This window comes from Perissodus microlepis, chromosome 15, assembly GCF_051167445.1.
Source record: "Perissodus microlepis isolate ML-2025 ecotype Zambia chromosome 15, ASM5116744v1, whole genome shotgun sequence".
In the NCBI taxonomy this organism is placed as follows: domain Eukaryota; kingdom Metazoa; phylum Chordata; class Actinopteri; order Cichliformes; family Cichlidae; genus Perissodus; species Perissodus microlepis.
In genome coordinates, this window is record NC_140475.1 from 27,887,804 (window position 1) to 27,906,672 (window position 18,869).

General features: G+C 41.1%; 1 protein-coding gene across 2 annotated transcripts in view; it reads right to left on the reverse strand.

Annotated features, from left to right (window-relative positions):
* Positions 1 to 18,869, reverse strand: part of enah (ENAH actin regulator) — an 81,305-nt gene that overhangs the window by 17,643 nt on the left and 44,793 nt on the right. For both annotated transcript variants that reach the window (XM_084954380.1, XM_084954381.1), the window contains exons 4-5: positions 18,325 to 18,397; positions 2,074 to 2,390 (exon numbers count right to left, since the gene is read on the reverse strand). In XM_084954380.1, the coding sequence (XP_084810506.1) occupies positions 2,074 to 2,390; positions 18,325 to 18,397 (390 nt within the window). The remainder of the gene's footprint in view (positions 1 to 2,073; positions 2,391 to 18,324; positions 18,398 to 18,869) is intronic.

Here is an 18,869-nt window from a genome sequence, read left to right on the forward strand (position 1 = left end):
TAAATCTGTCATTGCCTCTCACAAGGCACCCAGGTCCACTGTCTAAAAGTTCTGTGAGCCCATTTTCACAGGACTATTTTTTTATAGAGAGTTACTGTAAATACTATATATTTTCTATATTAAGTTTAATTTAATTTCTTAATTGGACATAGTTTAAAAAACAACTTTTTTTGCTGAAAAAAATATGGTTCTACCACCATCTCATAAATTGGCAAACTTGTTTCTAAAAAGAAGAATTTAGAAAAAAAAAAAAAATCATACAGCACAGCAATCACACAAGTTACAGCTACAATCACACAATCAGCCCAAGTTCCTGTTAGATTCTGATTTGATTGTGAGATAGCATCCTCACAGTCACTGCAGTGGTACTTCAGATTTTGTAAACAGCAATCACTGCACCCTGTTTCTTAGTGTTATTCTGCATGACATGTAGGGTTTTTACATGCACGTACGCACACACCAACACAAACATCCAACCCCAGGAGGGTTTCACCAGCATTCTACATGATGATGTATTTTTAGGCTCTGAGTCAGGCCACTGAACTCTGCCTGCCTCTGTGTGTGAGCTTATGCATGCATATGGTAATTGGCCAAGCGTGGCACTGAAGCATGCCATCCAACACAGCCTTCCCCACTGACCCAGAGTTGGATTATAGGAAATTTCATTCTTATCTAACAACCAAGCAGCTCCAGTTTAGAACGCATACAACATTAGGGTGGCGTCTACCTACACCTCTACCCTGCTACTCAATTTAAGCAGTAATTACACTTGACTGCAAATATTTGCACTCATTTTCTATGCTTGACTGAGGTGATGTGTTTGTTCAAAATTATTTTCCTCAGTCTCAGAGTTTATAAACTGTAGAATTTTAATTTGTATATGAGCTGGCAGCACACTTTCTAACATAACACGCTAACTGTTGCATTCATGTGGAATCTGTTCACAGCGCCTGGCAGATGAGATTACTGTAACTCAGCACCAATGAGACTAGATGAAAATGTTAAAACAGAACGCTTCTCTTCATTCTTCAATACATGTCCTGTATTTCAAGTACTGCATCTAGTAACCTGTTTTGGAACATTCGGAGCGTTTCTACTGGAAAATTATCAAATGCTACTTCCAAGAAATGGACCAATTCTGCTTTTCCTTACTTTCAGTCATATGTGTACTGTTCCAGAAGTGGATGTTCATATTAAACATAGCAAAAGGGTCCAGTAATGAGGTCAGCATATGCGTGCAAATTCCTTGTGAGCCAAGTGCTCAGGCTTCAGACTGATGTTTCTAGCCTTGACGCTTTATGACAAAATGCGAGTAGGCATCCCAACATGGTCATCTCAAACACAAAAACAAACTCACTTCCTGTGAGCACAGAGGCCCCTCCCAACTGGCTCAAATTTTGTTTGCAAGCTGCAGCCAATCAGAAGGAGACTCTCTTAAACTCTCTTAAATGGAGGGAAAGGAGTTAAAAGGGATTAACTCCTTTCCCTCCGAATGAGCCTCATTCAAAAAGTCACCATGAATACAAAGAAGACTTGGATATTTGAGTGCACTGCTAATGGACTTGATTCACCCACAGTGCAATGCAAAAGCAGGCACTGCTTGCTGCTGGAAAACTGAGTATTTTTGAATTGGGATGGATGGATAAAAAGACAAAAAACAAAAACAACACCCCCCCCCAAACAAAACAAAAATATGCATTGTGGTTAAAGTATAACAAGTCTAAATATCACATCATCATTCAGATCATGTACCATTTTTAGGGAATTTTGTTTTATACCAACTGAAAACCACCATGCGTATCAATAAACTGTTAAATATTAACACAATAATGACACTGTATGAAACTGACACAAAAACTTCACTAAATGTTCAAATAACAAAAATGACCATTTTAAAATGTACTTTGGAGAGATAACTGAAAGATAACGCTTGTCATTTACTAGTCTATATGTACTGTGAGCCTGAGACAAACTGCTCCTTGGACAGAAAACAGTCACATTAGTAATATTGTAGTAGTAAAATTAGTAAAATGAGTGTGCGCAGCAGCAGAAAACACAAAGTGGATTACTCACCAGCGTTGGAGATGCGTCTCCCTCTCTCCCAGTCCTGCTGCTCTCTATCCAACTGCTCCTGCTGCTCCTTCTCCAGCCGCTCTCTCTCCACCTTCTCCCTCTCCATCAGTTCACGCTCGGCACGCTCCTGCTGCTCCTGGCGCTCCCGCTCAAGTCGCTCTTTCTCTGCCTGCGCCTCCCTCTCCTGATGCTCCCGTTCCTGACGTTCGCGCTCCTGACGCTCCAGCATCTCTTGCTCCAGGCGCTCCCTCTCTTGGCGCTCCCGCTCCTGGCGCTCCCTCTCCATCTCCTTCTGTTTCTGTGCCTCCTGAAGCTGCCTGGAGGAGCAAAAGAGATGCAGGAAAATGATGCAATTTAAAAAAAAAAAAAGAAAAAAAAAAGAAAAGAAAAGAAAAAAAGAAAATCATCTTTCAATCGCTTCTGTTGTCTTGGTCAAATTTCTCCAAATAAAAAAATAAAAAAATCTTTTTTATTTGAGCCTCTTTGAGCCTACAATCAAATAATGTGTGCTGTTATTTATTTATTTATTTTTACAATGAACAGTTAGCTGTGGAGATGGGTTAAAAAACAAACAAACAAACAAAACAGGATAAAATGCTATGAATGAGTTTGATGCACATATTGACCATGGTGACCAGCGGGCAATTACTCACATCATTACATAACACATGTAGAATAGAATAGAATAGAATAGAATTCAACTTTATTGTCATTGCACATGTCACAGGTACAGGGCAACAAAATGCAGTTTGCATCCATCCAGAAGTGCTTTAGCCACGATATAGATATATTACAATATATATTAGCAATAATATAGATATGTAAGTATATTACAGAATGGGTCATGTCATATGATAACAAATTTTCCTCGGTGCAATAACCATGCTGTTCAGCCAACTTCGCAACTTCACCCAACTTCGTTAAAATCTGTGCGCATTAAAAACACACACACACACACACACACACACACACACACACACACACACACTCACTGACTGCCTGATGTGAAAGCCTGCTGCACAGAGCCAGGTGTGCCTGTCAGAGACACAGAAATATCAAAACTCTCACTGTGGCTTTTTTCCCCTCACCTAAAATCTTAAAATGTGACCTTAATACTGTGTTCAGCACAGACAGTGGTTGAAGACTCATGTTTAGCCACTAGGTGTCAGCAGAAGGCAGCAGCAGAAAAACAGGGAAACAAGAAATGAACCGTTTAAGCCATGTGCGCCAGTGTGAGCACTTCTGTGTGCCTGCATGTGGAAATGAAATCAAGTGCAACTTAAGGAGGCCATTTTTAATTTGCTATAGCTGAGATTCTGTGCAAAGATCGCTGCAGGTAAACCATTCAGTTTACAAGAATATAAAAAAAGAACACAATAGGAAAAACTATCATGACCTAGTTTGAAAAATAAAAACTAATACTTTAACACCTTTTTAGAACCTTAACTAGAAGGTAAGACCAAACAATATTTAAATGGTGCACTATAATTAAACAAAAAAAACAAAAACACAGTGAACTGATAAGAAAAAGAAGACATTTTGAGACCTTTTCTCTGATTTCAACCATCAGATTTTCTACTTTGTGCACTGGGCTACTATGCAGATTGTAGCAGTGACTCCATGAGGATGTAAGCACAGACTCAGTATGCTGTGTAGCAGAGCTTACTGGGGGTGTAAGCTGATATTGCATTAAAAGGTTTTAAAAAGCATAATAGTTACAGGTTAGAAAGGTGACAACGAAAAGACGAACATCAAACTGTTAAATGGAGGGGAGCTTATGGCCTCCAGTATCCAGAACCCTATGGAAAAAGCCCATATTTGTAGACCAGGTTTGGTCTACAAAAATGGTCTGCCCCTCAGCGCTCTGTGGTGCTACATATTTTTATTTATAATTCCCTTTTTGGGCCGATACTACAGGTGTTAGTGGACTGCCTCGCGGTCACCATTAAGCCATATGGATTGCGTATTTGAAGACTTGCTCTTCTCTAGAGCAGGTTATGCTCAAGATAAGAGATCAACACACAGCCCCACCCCCCAGCGCACTTCTCTGAAACATAATGTCCACTCCAGGAAAAGCCTGTGGAGCTCAGCAAGTAAAAAGAGACTGTCTCAACACCACTTCACACCAATGAGACTTCAGCTGAAAGAATACAACTACACGCTAAAAGGAGGAGCCCCTTGACATCTAATTTCATTGTAATTACTGACAAATAAGAGCGAGGAGAATTCTGCAACCATACACGGCATGCTTTTCTCCCTTTAAATAGACTTTAAAAAGTGAATTTTAAATAAATACAATTCTTCAAGCTATACAGTGCTTTTCCAGTCTTACTGACCAAACAATCATACAGCAGTTTTTACACTCTATAGTGTGCTTTTACCAACACACATACACTCACACCGCGCACACGTTCAGTCTGTATCATGTGCTTAGCTTTTTCAGATGATAGTTTTTCTTAGGATGAGTGAAGCCAGATAATGGCCATGTTGAACTAGCTTCATAGGACAGATCCCTGCTCCATTGAATGCATATGAAATCATCTACCAGAGCCATGCAGCACTCTGATAGACTTTTGGGTACAAATAAATAAAGTGTGTCTGTGTAGGGTGTGAACTGGGGGAAAGTACAAGAGATAAAATGCGAGGCAGAGGTGTAATCTGTCAGGTTCTCACACACACACACACATACACACACCTTTAATTTCATTGGAAAGCCTCGACTGTGTTGTCATAGCCTGATTTACGGGGTCATAAATTATACTTGTTGCAAATAAGTGAGCGTTACATTCATAAATTACACAACCAAGAAGAGAGATGGTGGGAAATTAAGTTAAACACCAAAAGGCACTCCCCTCTCCCTTTCTCACACACGCGCACACACACACACACACACCCCCCAAATGAGATGCTGTCACGTCGCTTGCCCTCACTCATCCTGTTCTTCTGAAAGCTGACTCACAGCTAAAAGTCAATCATCAGCACAAATGCTGCTTAATGCAAACTCCCTTTGCTTCCATCTGCCGGAGGGATACACACAAACTGCACTCGGCCTAATGCACTAACACACACACACACACACACACACACACGCACAGGGAGGAAGGTTTGGATTTGTGTTCTCACACAGTAGCATATATTTTGATTGTTCACTTCTAAGCCAAGGCAAGCAGGTGACTTCAGTTACTATAACAAGAAAAGGGTGACAGACCTAACACCTGTTTCAAATCCTATATTTACCCTTTTATTTTTAAACTGCAGATTTTGAATTCTGCACAGCTTCCCAGGTAAGGTATAAAATGAGAGCAGATTCACCTTCTACATAATATGACAGACAGAATTAACAACTGTTCACAGTGGAAGCTTACCTGGGATCACTACAGTCAAAAGACAACTGAAAGTAATTTAAATGTGACAGCACAGCTCTCTTCTGGGACTTACCCACTCTTCTGTGCTTACACACTCACTCGTCACTTTGTTAAATATATCTGTTGAACTGTTCATTAATGCAAATATCAAATTAGCCAATCAACTGGCAGCAACTCATTTCGGCATGCTGAGATGGTTAAGACAACCATCTGAAGTTCAACGTGAGCATCTGAATGTGGCAGAACTGTGATTTAAGGGTTCTGTGGGTAAAAACGCCTGGTTGATGTCAGAGGAGAAAAGCCAGAGTACTCTGAGCTAATAAGAAAGCAACAGTAACTGAAATAACCACTTTTTTTTTTCCCCAATCAAAGGTATGTAGAAGCATGTCTCACACTCAATATTCACTGATGTGCAGCTGACAAATTAGCAGCAATTGTGTGATGCCATAATGTCAGTGTGGACCAAGATCTCTGGTCCCATCGCCTTGTTGAATCTATGGCATCAAATACTGAATCAGTTTTGAAGTCACAAGGGCTTCCATCCCAGTACCATCAAGAGATACTTACACAAGCGGACAATGAGTGTATGTGGAAAGCATAAGATCCAGAGAGCAGCAGTCAATGACAACAGATATGTATGTCAGCAATGAATGAAGTCAGGCGCTGGGGGTGAAGGTGGGTTGCAAAGCAGCTTGCAGATGTTAAATAGCTTTTAAAGTAGAAGTTACATTCTCCCAAATATGGTGATGCAGAGCTTTATGTTATGTACTTTCACCACATCTTATGTACTCACAGGCACGCCCACACACACCCAGATGCATTGGGAACAATTAGTATCTCTCCTGGTAACACAGACATGCAAACTTAAGGACTCGACCCTTACATAACCTGCTCTACATCCCGAACCACCACCAACCTATATGAGGCAACTGACTACATTACTAGCTGCAAAGTCAACTGAGCTCAACTTTGCAGCCTGCATGAACTAACGCAGCACGCTCAGTTTTATTGCTGGTAATTTAGAAGCTTGATCCAGACAGCTGTGATCTATGATACAGAGAAGAGTTAACAGGTGAATGATTTCAGTGTTTGGCTTCATTATGACTGATTCAGACCTCAAGTAGTACTCAGTCTCAGTTTGGCTGTGATGTGCCTGCAGAGCTCTTCAGCACCTTACTGGGATTAGCCTGACCAGTAAAAGAGCAAAGAGGTGAAAAGATCAAAGTAAAATCTCTTCCTTCAGCAGTGGTATGAATGAAACATGGGTTTCTCCCATTTTCCACTAGCAGAGAGACAGAAAACACCAAAGGATGGAAAGATGGAGAGAAAAGAATGATAGAAGGAAAAGGTGGAAGAAAGCGAGCCCATGGAAGGTTGCTCCCTCCTTAACTCCCTTGTCTGCCTGTCACTCACACACTTAAACCGTCCCAGTTCTCACGGTGTCTCAGTTGTGCATTGATGTAATTACAGAAAAACGGAGCAAACCTGGATTCATGGCCAATGAAAGTGCAGCACAGCCATGTCTCTGAGGATTTCACAGTCTTCTCTGGAGGCTTTCCAGATCTACAATAATCTACACTCTGATGCCAAATTAGTCCCTGTGGGATCCTCAGCGCTGCAACAGCATCAGAATATCTTCGGGATTAAAAATAACTCATGATGTCATGGTTGACGGCAGTAAAAGAAGTTTCATCAGGAAGAGGTCCACGTTTTTCATTCATTTTGCAATTTTCTGTGTGATGATGGTCAAAGTGCTAGCAGCAAAATGTTAGCAGGGAAGTAGGCACCTGGTGCAATTTGTCAACCAGCAATGTTGGAAGTTATCCTAAAGCCTTTCTCTGTTCTAAATCCATATGTGCTTTATTACTCAGACAGGGAAAGTGCAGAAATAATCCTCTGTGAAAAGGATGACTGCTCCAATCAGCTGCTGTTGAGATGTTTGTGGCAGGCCCTGGGTACACATGAAAACACCTACGGGTCACTCCTAAAGCTTCATGATAATTTAATAGTTTGCAAGATTTAATTCCATCTGGTCCTAGAGATTAAACCAAAACACTGCCTGATGGTCAGAACATGAACAGCCTGGCAGTGATGCAACCCACTAGCAGGACTGATTATAACAGTTCAAAGACCTTCTGTAGTGGGTCCTTGGAGCCCTTATCCACTGGTAACTACTGTGTTCAACTGCTAAGAATTAGATTTACAATGGTTCTCCCAAAAACACTGCTCACATCACGTGTTATTAGTAACAACCACGTTATTTAAGATGAAGTTGTTTTGTGTATTATTTCACTCCATTTCTGTCAGAATTACATCTAAAATTGTAAATTACATCATACAGAACCATACCTCAAAATCTACATGTTTTATATTAGATATTAGTTAAGTTACAGCAAATGGAGTGTTAAAACATTTACACCAACCAATCACTGAATCCAAGCACAGTGGTTTAAAAAAAACAAAAAACATGTCTTGAACTTTTCCCAATACTGGAGGTGATCCAGTGCAGCAAGTTTGTGCAGCAAGTTTCCACACTGCTAGCCTCTCCCAAGACTGTAAGCTAAAGAGACTAGGTGATTCACTGGAGAGTACACCAACTGTCGGGACAATGTGCAGCATAATAAAGGTTATCTTTATCAAGTGACAAGTTCCAAATTAGAAGTAAGAATATTCATAGCCAACATTTTACCTTTCAGCCTCTTTTAAAACTTCTTAAACTTATTTCGAGCTCTATATTTTTATTCTGGGATAGTAGAGAATAGCTTGGCATAAATCACAGTCTAGACAAATCCCGATTTAGCTGGTTGAATTTCAGATCCCTCACTGAAATTCTGATTAACTGACCCTACAAACAGAAGGTTTGAACTGCAGGTGGGTGGGGCTGCTGTGCTTACAGTTGTATTTTTACACATTTTTAACAAAACTTTCCCATTGAAGGGTGTGAAGGGTGTCTCAAGACCTTTGCACTGTGCTGTATATATGAGAGAAAATAAAAGCAGACTAGTAGCATCTATGCTACAGAACTGTGTTCCCACAGGGACTTTTGTTGTAGGGGTACATTCTGACAAAGAAACATGAACTCCTAGAGATAGTGTAATTTGTCTTGTGTGCTCTCCCTCTGGTGACGGAGGTGTACTTGCTGAATCAGTTCTAATTAGAGCGAAGAGGCAATCTCAGCTCTGCTGTCAGGGTTGGAGTTTGTTTTGTTGTAGTTAAATGCCTCTGCTGGTGTTGATGAATGTCTTTAGGCTCAGAGGATATTCACGCTCTTGACTGGTGCAACTTTTTGCCCAGAAAAGGACATGGGAATCATGACTTTGACGTTTCAGGTTTCCAGCCTGAACATACAGGTTTCAGTGCAGGGCCATCCTTTTGTATAAGTGCGATAAGTAGTAGTGTGCCAGCAGCTGGACAAACGTATACACAAATGCTAAAATTTATGAACGTAACACACGCACACAGCATTCTTCTAAGAGGGAGATCATGACATTCCTACACAGTGAGCACACCAACTTAAAATATCCCATCTGGAGAGACGTGGTCGTGAAGAGTGTGAATGTGGTTAAATGTGTGTTCTCTTGTATCTGTGTACGGGAGGGAGCAGAGCGCCTGTAGTCTGTCAGGGGGACACCTTTGAGGTTATGACACAGTGTAGCCTTTCAGCTGATGTCATGTGATAATAATAAGCACATTCCTGTTCAGTGAGAGCAGCTTCTCCCACAGCCGGAACTTCAAGCACACTCACACTCTTTCATTAATAACAACAGATGAGGAAATAGCTTTGTCACAAACGCTTTTATGGATGGAGAAATGAGCCTAGTGAAATTCCTTTTAATGTTGATACACAGTCAGTGTCTGTTAATGGAAATAAATCCATAATATAAAGCAGCCTGTGAATCTGGGTCAGTTTTCAATTAACATTTGCAAATGTAAAATTTTACTTTAGAAACTAATAACTTCTGTTTCCGGTTTAGTTGTCATTCCATAAAATCTTTAATTGCTCCACTCAACTATATTCAAATAAATTGTTTCACAAAATGTATCAAAAAGCACATCTATCCATTCAGCTCATATTCTAATGTGTGAAATTTCCTCCTCATAAGCAGAAGTGAATAGATGGATGGATGGAATTCCATTAAAACCATCCAAACAGCACAAACACAGTGACAGGTTCAGTTTAGTGCCTCTGATTGGCTGTGGATAACAGGCATTACCTGCCAGTCAAAACAGTCACACACAGTTCTAATGAAATTTAAATGGGTGATTTACACCCCAAATAACTAACTCTTTTATTTACCAGATTAAACAAGTTATGGTCATGACTGAAGTCGGGCATTTTTAAACATGGAGTCTATCAGGACTGATGTGATTTTGGAGCAAGCTTCAAGTGACCGTTGGGGAATAGCAGTTTGCATACTTTGTGTGGTTCAAAAAAATCTTTCCAAAGTTTTTACAGTTTTCTGTCTAGGAGGCAGAGTTCAGTATCTTTTCTCTTTTCCAGAAATCTTTTATGGAATTCCATTCTGGAACTGACAGCGTTTAATAAAGCAGAGTATGTCGTCACTTCCAGGAAACCGATGTAACAACTACCACATTAAATTCCCCTTTCTATACAGTGCTGTCTTATTTCCTGTCTCCAGTGGGTGAGTCAAAAAACGAGCTCCCCTTCCCTCCGCATCCCTCTATGCCTCGCAGGGAAACGTCACAGGATTCAAAGCTGTGAAAAGCCTCGTGCACCGTTTAACTGGCGTCTCACTCGCCTCGTGACAAGCGTTGCTGGGAAACCGTTGCTATGCAAGTGTGGGCGGTGGCGCGGCCTGAATCTCGGCATGCACGTACATGCATATGCACACACGTTCCTTTCGTCTTTGCAAAAACTTTGAGATACTCAGGAAGTCGGGAAGGATTTGGGATGATATTGAAAACATCAAAAGGCTTACAGTCAAAACTGAGAGGCACGAAACAGAGGGAGAGATCTGCACAGGCACAATGCAAACAGCTATAGAACAGGATCTGCAGTCAGGCTGTAAGGATCAAAGAGCTGCAAATGTTCTCAATAGGAGTTAATATTTTTAGTTAGGCAAGAAGTATTAAAAAAATTATAAAGACTACTCTTAACGAACTAAAACTAAATAAATAAAGAAGTGTATATGGTGGAAAAGTAGTATAGGTCAAAAACAAATCAGTCTAAAGTGAAAGAAAAAGTTTGAGTCACCATCATGTTCAGCTTCATCAGTTTTGGACAGGAGTCCCTATAGCAGTCGCAGCGTGGAGGCTCTTCCACACCAACCCATCACACAATCACTACACACCGTTTCTGTATTTCCAGCAAGCTCTAACGGACAGTAACTGAGTGACTATTAACCGAATACCTTAGTAATTAATTAAGTCTGCGACACAGCATGACAAAAGCTCGCTGAGAGCGACACTTTTTGAAGCAGCATTTAGGGCCGTCACAAGCTCCCATTTTTACAGCATAATAGGTCAACTTTAACAATGTGAGGAGAAGAAGCCAACAGAATGAGGGCTTCTCCTGCCACTTCTATATTCTTGTTAAACCATGTCATGTTTTTATTATTGACTATAGTGGTTATCCAGAGAGGGAGACGTTTCATTATGTCCCAGAATATTGGAAAACAAAGAAGCTCACATTCTGTCAGCTTTAATCAGATACAGAATAACTAAATAAAGCTAAACTGAGAGCGAATTAACAGAAAAATGTCAGTGTTCATTTAACACTGTATTATATGTATTATGTATAACACAGTTATCTGTAAAGAGAACCTTAACCACATCTGTGTAACGTCAGCACAATCTGTCCGAGCAGAAGAACACCGCCCGTTTCAGCCGATTTATTTTTGTTTTACTTCATCCTGAATGACGAGTGATTTTATCCACTGGCTGTAACACTCACTGACCCTGGAAATATTTATCTGTACAGTCCTTCATACTGAAATATTGTATGAATATTTCAATCTGTGGCTTTAAGACATTCGGGTGTTTAAACATCGAGCTGAAAATGATGTCACAATCTGCCTTTGCCATTTTGCCACAAGTGACAACTGCACTGAAACTCCTGGGACACTCAAGTCTGGCAAAATCTGCTGGCCAGCTGGAGTCAGCGGCTTGCTTGATTGGCTCACAGGACAAGGAAGTGTTGTCTGAATGGACAGGAGCCCAGATGGACCATATGGACCTACTCTATGAAGAATCTAGTCCAAATGTGCAATATACACATAGACACACTCCATGTGCCATGTGACCCACTGACAAAAGAGCCCAACCCTGCTATCAAAGCAATCGGTCTTAGAGTTTTGAGTGTGTGCTTGCATGCAAAGAGTGTGGATTAATATCCAGCACTGTCATTTGAGAATATCTACGGATATCAGCACAGGTTTGTGAGAGCGCTCGTTTCCACCAGCAGCTGCTGTGCTCTTACCTTCGAGCTCCTTCGCTAACAGCTAACAGAACCTGAGCAGAAACACACATGCATCTTTATCCTCTCCCATACCTCCATCCTCGCTTTCATTCAAGGCGATGCAACACATTTCCTCTTTCGCTCTCTCCCCCGACACACTCGCTTGCACCCACACAGCACACGGCTATTTATAACACAGCCTATTATTTCCAGCTCGTGTCTTTTTAATCTGAGGGTAGTACCCTGCATTTCTGAACAGGTGGTTCAGCTTCACTTTTTCCCTTAGCTGCAGAATGAATACATGCAACAAATCACTCACTCCTGAAGTGGCATTGTCTGCTTGCTTTCATTCATCTATGTATTCATGAAAAGGAGGAATACTAAGAGGGGGGGGGGGGGGGGGGGGGGGGGGGAACCAACAAACAGGGAAACGTGCATCATTTTCCCCTCCTATCATGTGACTCAGTGGAAAATCCCATCACAGAGATGTTTGGATATTCTGGCCTTTCCACAGTAGAAGGATCTCAGTGTTTGCTTCTCACACAGAGCAGAGACCCACAAGTGAGCAAGACAAAGCCACACTGATGAGTGTGGAATGAGTCTGAATGAACATGTGTGGTTAACTGAGGAACGAGGTGGATCTCAAAACGAGGCAGAGAGGAATTTGGAGAGGGGGAAAGACAATCTCAGTATATCCACACTCTCAATTTCTTTATTCACTCCCAATCTCTATCATTCACACAGCACAAGGCTGAATGATTCCTGATGAACAGCAGAGAGCAAACTGAAATTAAATATTAGCTCCTTTGATGATAGTGTCTGCAATTATTCATAACAGACATGAAACAGGCTGGATGAGACAAAGGTGTCAAAGACAACTTATAAGACAACATAAAATAAACGTCAGTGAAACTTATGAGTGGATTTATTTCTCCAGGTTATTATTTTTTGTGTAAGTGCTTCCCAATAAAGATTAAAAATAAGATAAATTACAAACAGGGAGTGAAAGATGAAAGACTGAAGGTGGTGAAACACTCTAGCTCTCTCTTCAGCTACTTTAGCCATAGCCTGATGCTATGCTAGCTCTTCTTTGTCATAACCTGACCCCGAACTAGACCCAGAAGTGTTTCCTTAATAATGCTGTAAGATGCTGGCCTATCAAGTTAGTCTACCAGTAGAATAAGAGACAGAACCTCTGTGATTAATCTACATCAAAATGTCAGTAAACTTCCTGCTAGGATTACAAATGTTGAGCAGTTTTTGAGATGTGAACTTGGCCACCTTATCAAAGTTACAGCCAGTAGGGAAGCAGCAGAGGCGGTTTCCTAATGTGGAAGAAGTGAAAAGTTGTGAATACTTTCCAAATGCACAGTATAGAGCTCAATGAGTTAGAGCCTGTTATTGAAATAGGACATCACTGAGGCTGTTTGTGAAATTTGTTCCCTCAAAAATCCCTCCCTTCTGCAATCAAGTGTAAGTGGTTTTATTACAAAGTGGAAAAGTTTAAGAAACACAGCAACTCCTGACCACAGACCAAAGATATAAAGTTAGAGCCTGGTCGCTAGGGCTGCCACGATTAGTCGACTAGTCACGATTACGTCAATGACAAATTTAATAGTCGACGCGTCGTTTAAAGCCTTGCAAGATCCTGAAAGACGCAGGAATAAGTAGTAGGATTTAAGAGTGTAATAATGGATTGAAACAGAAGATGGCAGCACTCCATGTACAAGGATGCCAGCTGCCGTTAAACCCCGAAGAAGAAGAAGCAACTCCGGTATCATAGCTGTGTCCAAATTCAGGGGCCGCATCCTTCGGAGGCCGCATTTGAGGGTCGATTACGTTACAGCGGCGCAACGAAGACTTTCCAAATTCGAAGACTTCTGCAATCCCCAGATTTGAAGGATGGGTCGGGCATATCCTTTGTGGCCCAACCTATCCCAGAATTCATAGCACGGCTCAGCCAATTCCAGTTTCCAATAATGGTGGCAGCTACTTAGTTTTAATTTTAATCTTATTATTCTTTCTGGGTCACAAAATAAACTTTTACCATATTTTCAGGCGAGAATGTAGGTGTGTAAACTTCAAATATCTGCCCAGTTTATCAAGACATTTTCAGAGACATCTAGACAGGGTTCAAGGCTCACTAGAGCCTGCGAGATAACTTAGATAACTTAAAACTGTTGTTGTTTGGCTTTTTTCAGTGTTATTTGTTCCTGAGTAAATTTGTTTGGCTGAGATTAAAGTTACAGTTTTCACACAGCTGAATAAACGTCAAACAGAAAACTGATTAAACAGAAGTGTGAGATGGTAGAGAATTTACTCCAGTGTCCTGTTATATTTTAGATAGCAAGGAGCAGACAGCTGAGTTTATTAAACTCCACTGAGACAATCTGCAAAATTCATTAAAAGTTTAATAAACTATCATCTTGTCTTTATTTTTAGTTAGCACATACCTTAAACACTTCAAGCTGTAGGCTAATGATAGTGATATAAGCGCAGACGCACGCTGATGCAATAAGCTGTACGTTTTACGTCCAATGGATGCATGATCTGATTAGTCGACTAATCGCAAAAATAATTTGTGACTAGTCGACTATCAAAATAGTCGTTTGTGGCAGCCCTAGTGGTCGCAAGTGCTGCAAGAGTCATCAGTCATCAGTGCGCTGCAACTTGATAACTACAGTTTATCAGTCAAACATCCTCTGGCATTAATGTCAGGTGACAGTGCCAACCACTACACCACCATGACACCACACGTCCTTAACTTTACCTAATTTTAGGTGGCCTTAGCTCTCTAGCATTGCTAAAATACTGTCTGAAACCACATCAGTCTTCCTGATGTAGAGCCTTGGCTATGAATATGAGCCATAGTTGATCCCACAGCAACACAAGCTACCTGCTGAAGTTTAGAAAATTTAGAATTAAAAGTCTCAAAAATGGCTTTTAGATTGCCATGGATTAACTACGGGTGTGTCTACAGTCAGATGAAAACCACAAACCTTTCGATTGATTAGCTGAAGTAGGCAGGATGTACAGTGGAGGTAAACAGAGCCAAGACTGAATTCATGTGTTGGACAGTTTGGTCAGATCAGCAAACACTACAAACTGATCCTACAAATTAAAATCCCATGATGACTGTTTCACAGATGGTCCAATAAACAGTCAACAAAACCAGCTGGATCACAGACAGTGGTGTAATGAGGGGATGTAAGACAGCCATCTGTTGTTCAAAAAGTAATATTTGTAAACCCAAGAGTCCAAAGCTTGCAGTGAGTTTGTGTTTCTTTTAATAAAGCAGAAAGGTTAGTACTAATGTGCATTTAATTTTTACACTACTCTCCTCACATCGCCTCTTCTCCCGTCACTGACCCCCTCACTTTTCTCAACCTATGTTCTCTTTGATCCACACATCCTTTGCACACTCTTCCACGGGCTTGACAGTAGCCTCTGTATCATAAGATGACCTCCGTCACGTCTTCACTTGCTGCCTGTCTGTCATCTGCTGCTAAGTGTGGAACGTGACTGGAACTGGGAACAAGAGCATGGAAGGGAAGGTAAGAAGGAAGAGATCAATGACAGCAGGCAGAGACAAAACGGTAAAAGAAAAAGCAATAGGGAAGTGGAAAAAAAAGCAAGAAGAAATGGAGGGGACGCCAGCTGCCAGATTCAAGTTCCCCTCCAACACAATTAGAAGTACTGAGGCCCACTTTCACAGAAATCACTGCACTTTTCCATTTATTTCTAATAATGAGATAAACTAAAAGAAGTAAATGGAACCACAGCTAATATAACCAGTTAAAAAAAAATTATCTAATATGCTTCCTTCCACTATAGGAAAAAGTTTGGTGGGTGGCCATGTCAAAAACACCATATAGATTATTGCATTTTGCATGTGTCTGCAAGTCTAAGTGCCCTTTGAATTTTGCAGGAATGCAACGATGATTCTGCAGTATGTTGGAAAAATCTGTCTTAAGCATTACTGGACTTGCTGTGGCAGCCGGTTAAAAAGGTGCATGTAAACAGTCTAAGTAGTCTATGCCAGAAGCACAAATGCAACACAGTTCTAATCAAATTATGAAATCCCCCCCCCAAAAACAAACAAACAAACAAACAAAAACAAAACCCCAAAACAAAAACCCCAGTTCAGCCAAAACCCACATTTACTCAATGCCTTCACTGTCTCGCAGTACACAATACTTTAAAATACTGACGTGTTCAGCAGGATTGGAGTTTGGTTATTTGGAGAATCATCACATTTGCAATGTGCTTGAACACCTGGATTGATCATGTTTCAAGTGTTACACATTTCACTTTGATGCCCCTATTTATTTCTCACTTCACTGTTAACTCCACGTTGTTGTAATAAGGTGTTGTTGGTTGACTCATGTGGTGCATTAAGACAAAACTATTAAGACAGCCAAGGCGTCTCAAGAATTGCTCGGCCTGTGAGAGCGCTGAACAGGTTCTGAACCTTAGCCAACAGCTGTGCTCCATTAATGCAGCCCTGTGTGTATCCATGTAACTGTGTGTGTAGCTGTTCCATGGTTTCTATATTACCTCAAGAACAAGTGGCCTTGTATGGAGAAGAAAAACAAGGTTTTGTTTGAGTGTATGCGCGCATAAGACTGTATATCCACAGCATTCAGAGGCCTTATGTTACAGCTGAGCTTTGCTGGTGTCACTAAGCACATAAAGATGACAATTGTTTGTTATTCTCTGCCGTTACTCATTTTAAAACAATAATACAGCCCAATCTCTGAGTATAGCTACTATTTTACCATTTGTTTATACTTAAATTTGGCCCACGGCTTTAAACTGTTCCCACAGACTGTATCTAAAAGATGGATATCACCCACTGATGAATAATCTTATTTTATTTTCTTGATTTGCCATCACATTGCACGCTCAAACAGAAGTGACTCAATCACAAGAAGGTCTGTTCTAATTCCCACGTTGCTTTATCATTGTTCTAGGCATTAACCGGGGCCTTACAAACTTAACTTACGAAATAATCACCACTGTGTGCATAAAAATGCATGGTATGTCCTTCAATATCAATCATACAGATTATTCAATAACTTCTGTAACAAAGTAACGACATAACGGCTTGATCAGTATGAGGAGAAGAAGAGAGTGCAGGCAGAGTGGACATTGGTGTCAGAGGTGATCTGTGACAGATGGTAGTGAGACCTCACCAAAGAGAAAGAAGGAAAACTAAAAGTGGCAAAGTGTAAATGTTAGGATTTTCACTGAGTGTGAACAAGATGGACACAATGAGCATGTCAGAGGGACAGATCGGGTTCAGAAACTTGGAGCTACTGTTAGAGAGGCTAGGTGAGATAGTTTGGACATGTGCAGGAGGAGGGAGTCTGGATAATATAGGCAAAAGGATGGCGCAGATGGAGCTGCCAATCAGGAGGAAAACAGGAAGACCACAGGATGGATGTAGTGAAGGAGCACATGTAGAGGGTTGCTGGGATACGATGAGATGGAGGCAGATTATCTGCTGTGGCTCCCTCTGAAGGGAGCAGCCGAAAGCCAACAACAATGAAGACGTAGCAGTAACTAATCTGATTACTGGATTTAGAGAGCAGGGAGGAGGAACGCAGTAAAGCGATGAGTCGAAAAAGGGAAATTATGTTTGGTGCAGTAAAGTGTGGTCAGACCAGAAACAACTGTCTTCTTCTGCTAACACAACATTAATTCTCTTTACAAGCATCTGCACAGACAGCATGCTAACATGCTAAAACAAAGCTAGAAGCAGCAAAGCAGCCAAAGCCTGATCTTCAACAGGTAACAAAAGCAGTGGTTAGTGTTGTAGCATCCATTTCTACCTGTCCTGTTCCTACAGCAGGAATAGGACCTGGTTTACAACTTTGTTGACAAAGATCCTGTGTGCATCCTCATTAGGACAGGGGCTTGTGTCAGCATGTGGGAATATAAGCTTTAGGTTTATATCAGCAGTCCCCAACCTTTTTTGCGCCACGTACCGGTTTATGTCCGGCAATATTTTCACGAACTGGGCTTGAGGTGTCACGGATAAATACAACAAAATAAAATCAGTACCAGTACCAAAAAAAACAAAAAAGATTTACTCATAACACAAGGGAAAAGACCCAGGAAAAGGGAGTTAACGAAAAAAAAAACCATCATGATAAAAATCCTAAAAATCATAAATTTCACACCCAAGTTGAGGCTTGGGTGAACCTCTCGTGGCCTGGTACCAAACGACTCACGGACCGGGGTTGGGGACCACTGGTTTATATCATTACTAGTAATTATGTGCCATTATATTCCATGCCATGGTACAGTGTAACACAAAGGTAATGTAACAAGTAGTGTGAAGAAGTACTTGCCAGGTAGCGATTAATATCATGTATTACTTATTTTAATACATGATATGTAATGCATTAGCTAGTGTTGGACCCAGCATTATGACAGACTTTAAGCATGAAAAGTAGTCCTTACCTCCTCTGCAGGTCCATCTCCTCTGGTGTGGGACCATTCTGAACCTGGGGGCCCTGTCTGGGCAACGTAGGACCTGTAGAGGGCAACACACACACACACACACACACACACGGCAACTGTTAGACATTCAGCTCACATGATCATTGTTCCAGTCAAAGCCTCTGACCTATCAAAATACAAGGTTTTTAAGGTAACCTGTGCAAAGAGCTGCTCAGAGCAGTTCATAGTGAAAACAGGGAGATTCTCCTGGTTGCCATAGTAACCAAATTATCTGGCAAAATATCTGCAGTTTATCTGGCTTCTGTAGCTCTCTGGTGGCTTCATGTCCTGTAAAGCCATTTCTGGCAGACACTTGTTATTTGCTAAGAAAGGGAGGTAAATACTCGGAGCTGGACTGAAGCGCCAGGTCTGAGAGAAGAAAGAGAAAAAGCAGCACCAGGAGGAAAAAACAAAACTAGCACCAAAAGGCTTTGTGGAATCTTTAACATGCTCACGTTTCATATTCGATCCAAACACGCAAACACTCAGTGCTTCCACATACATCT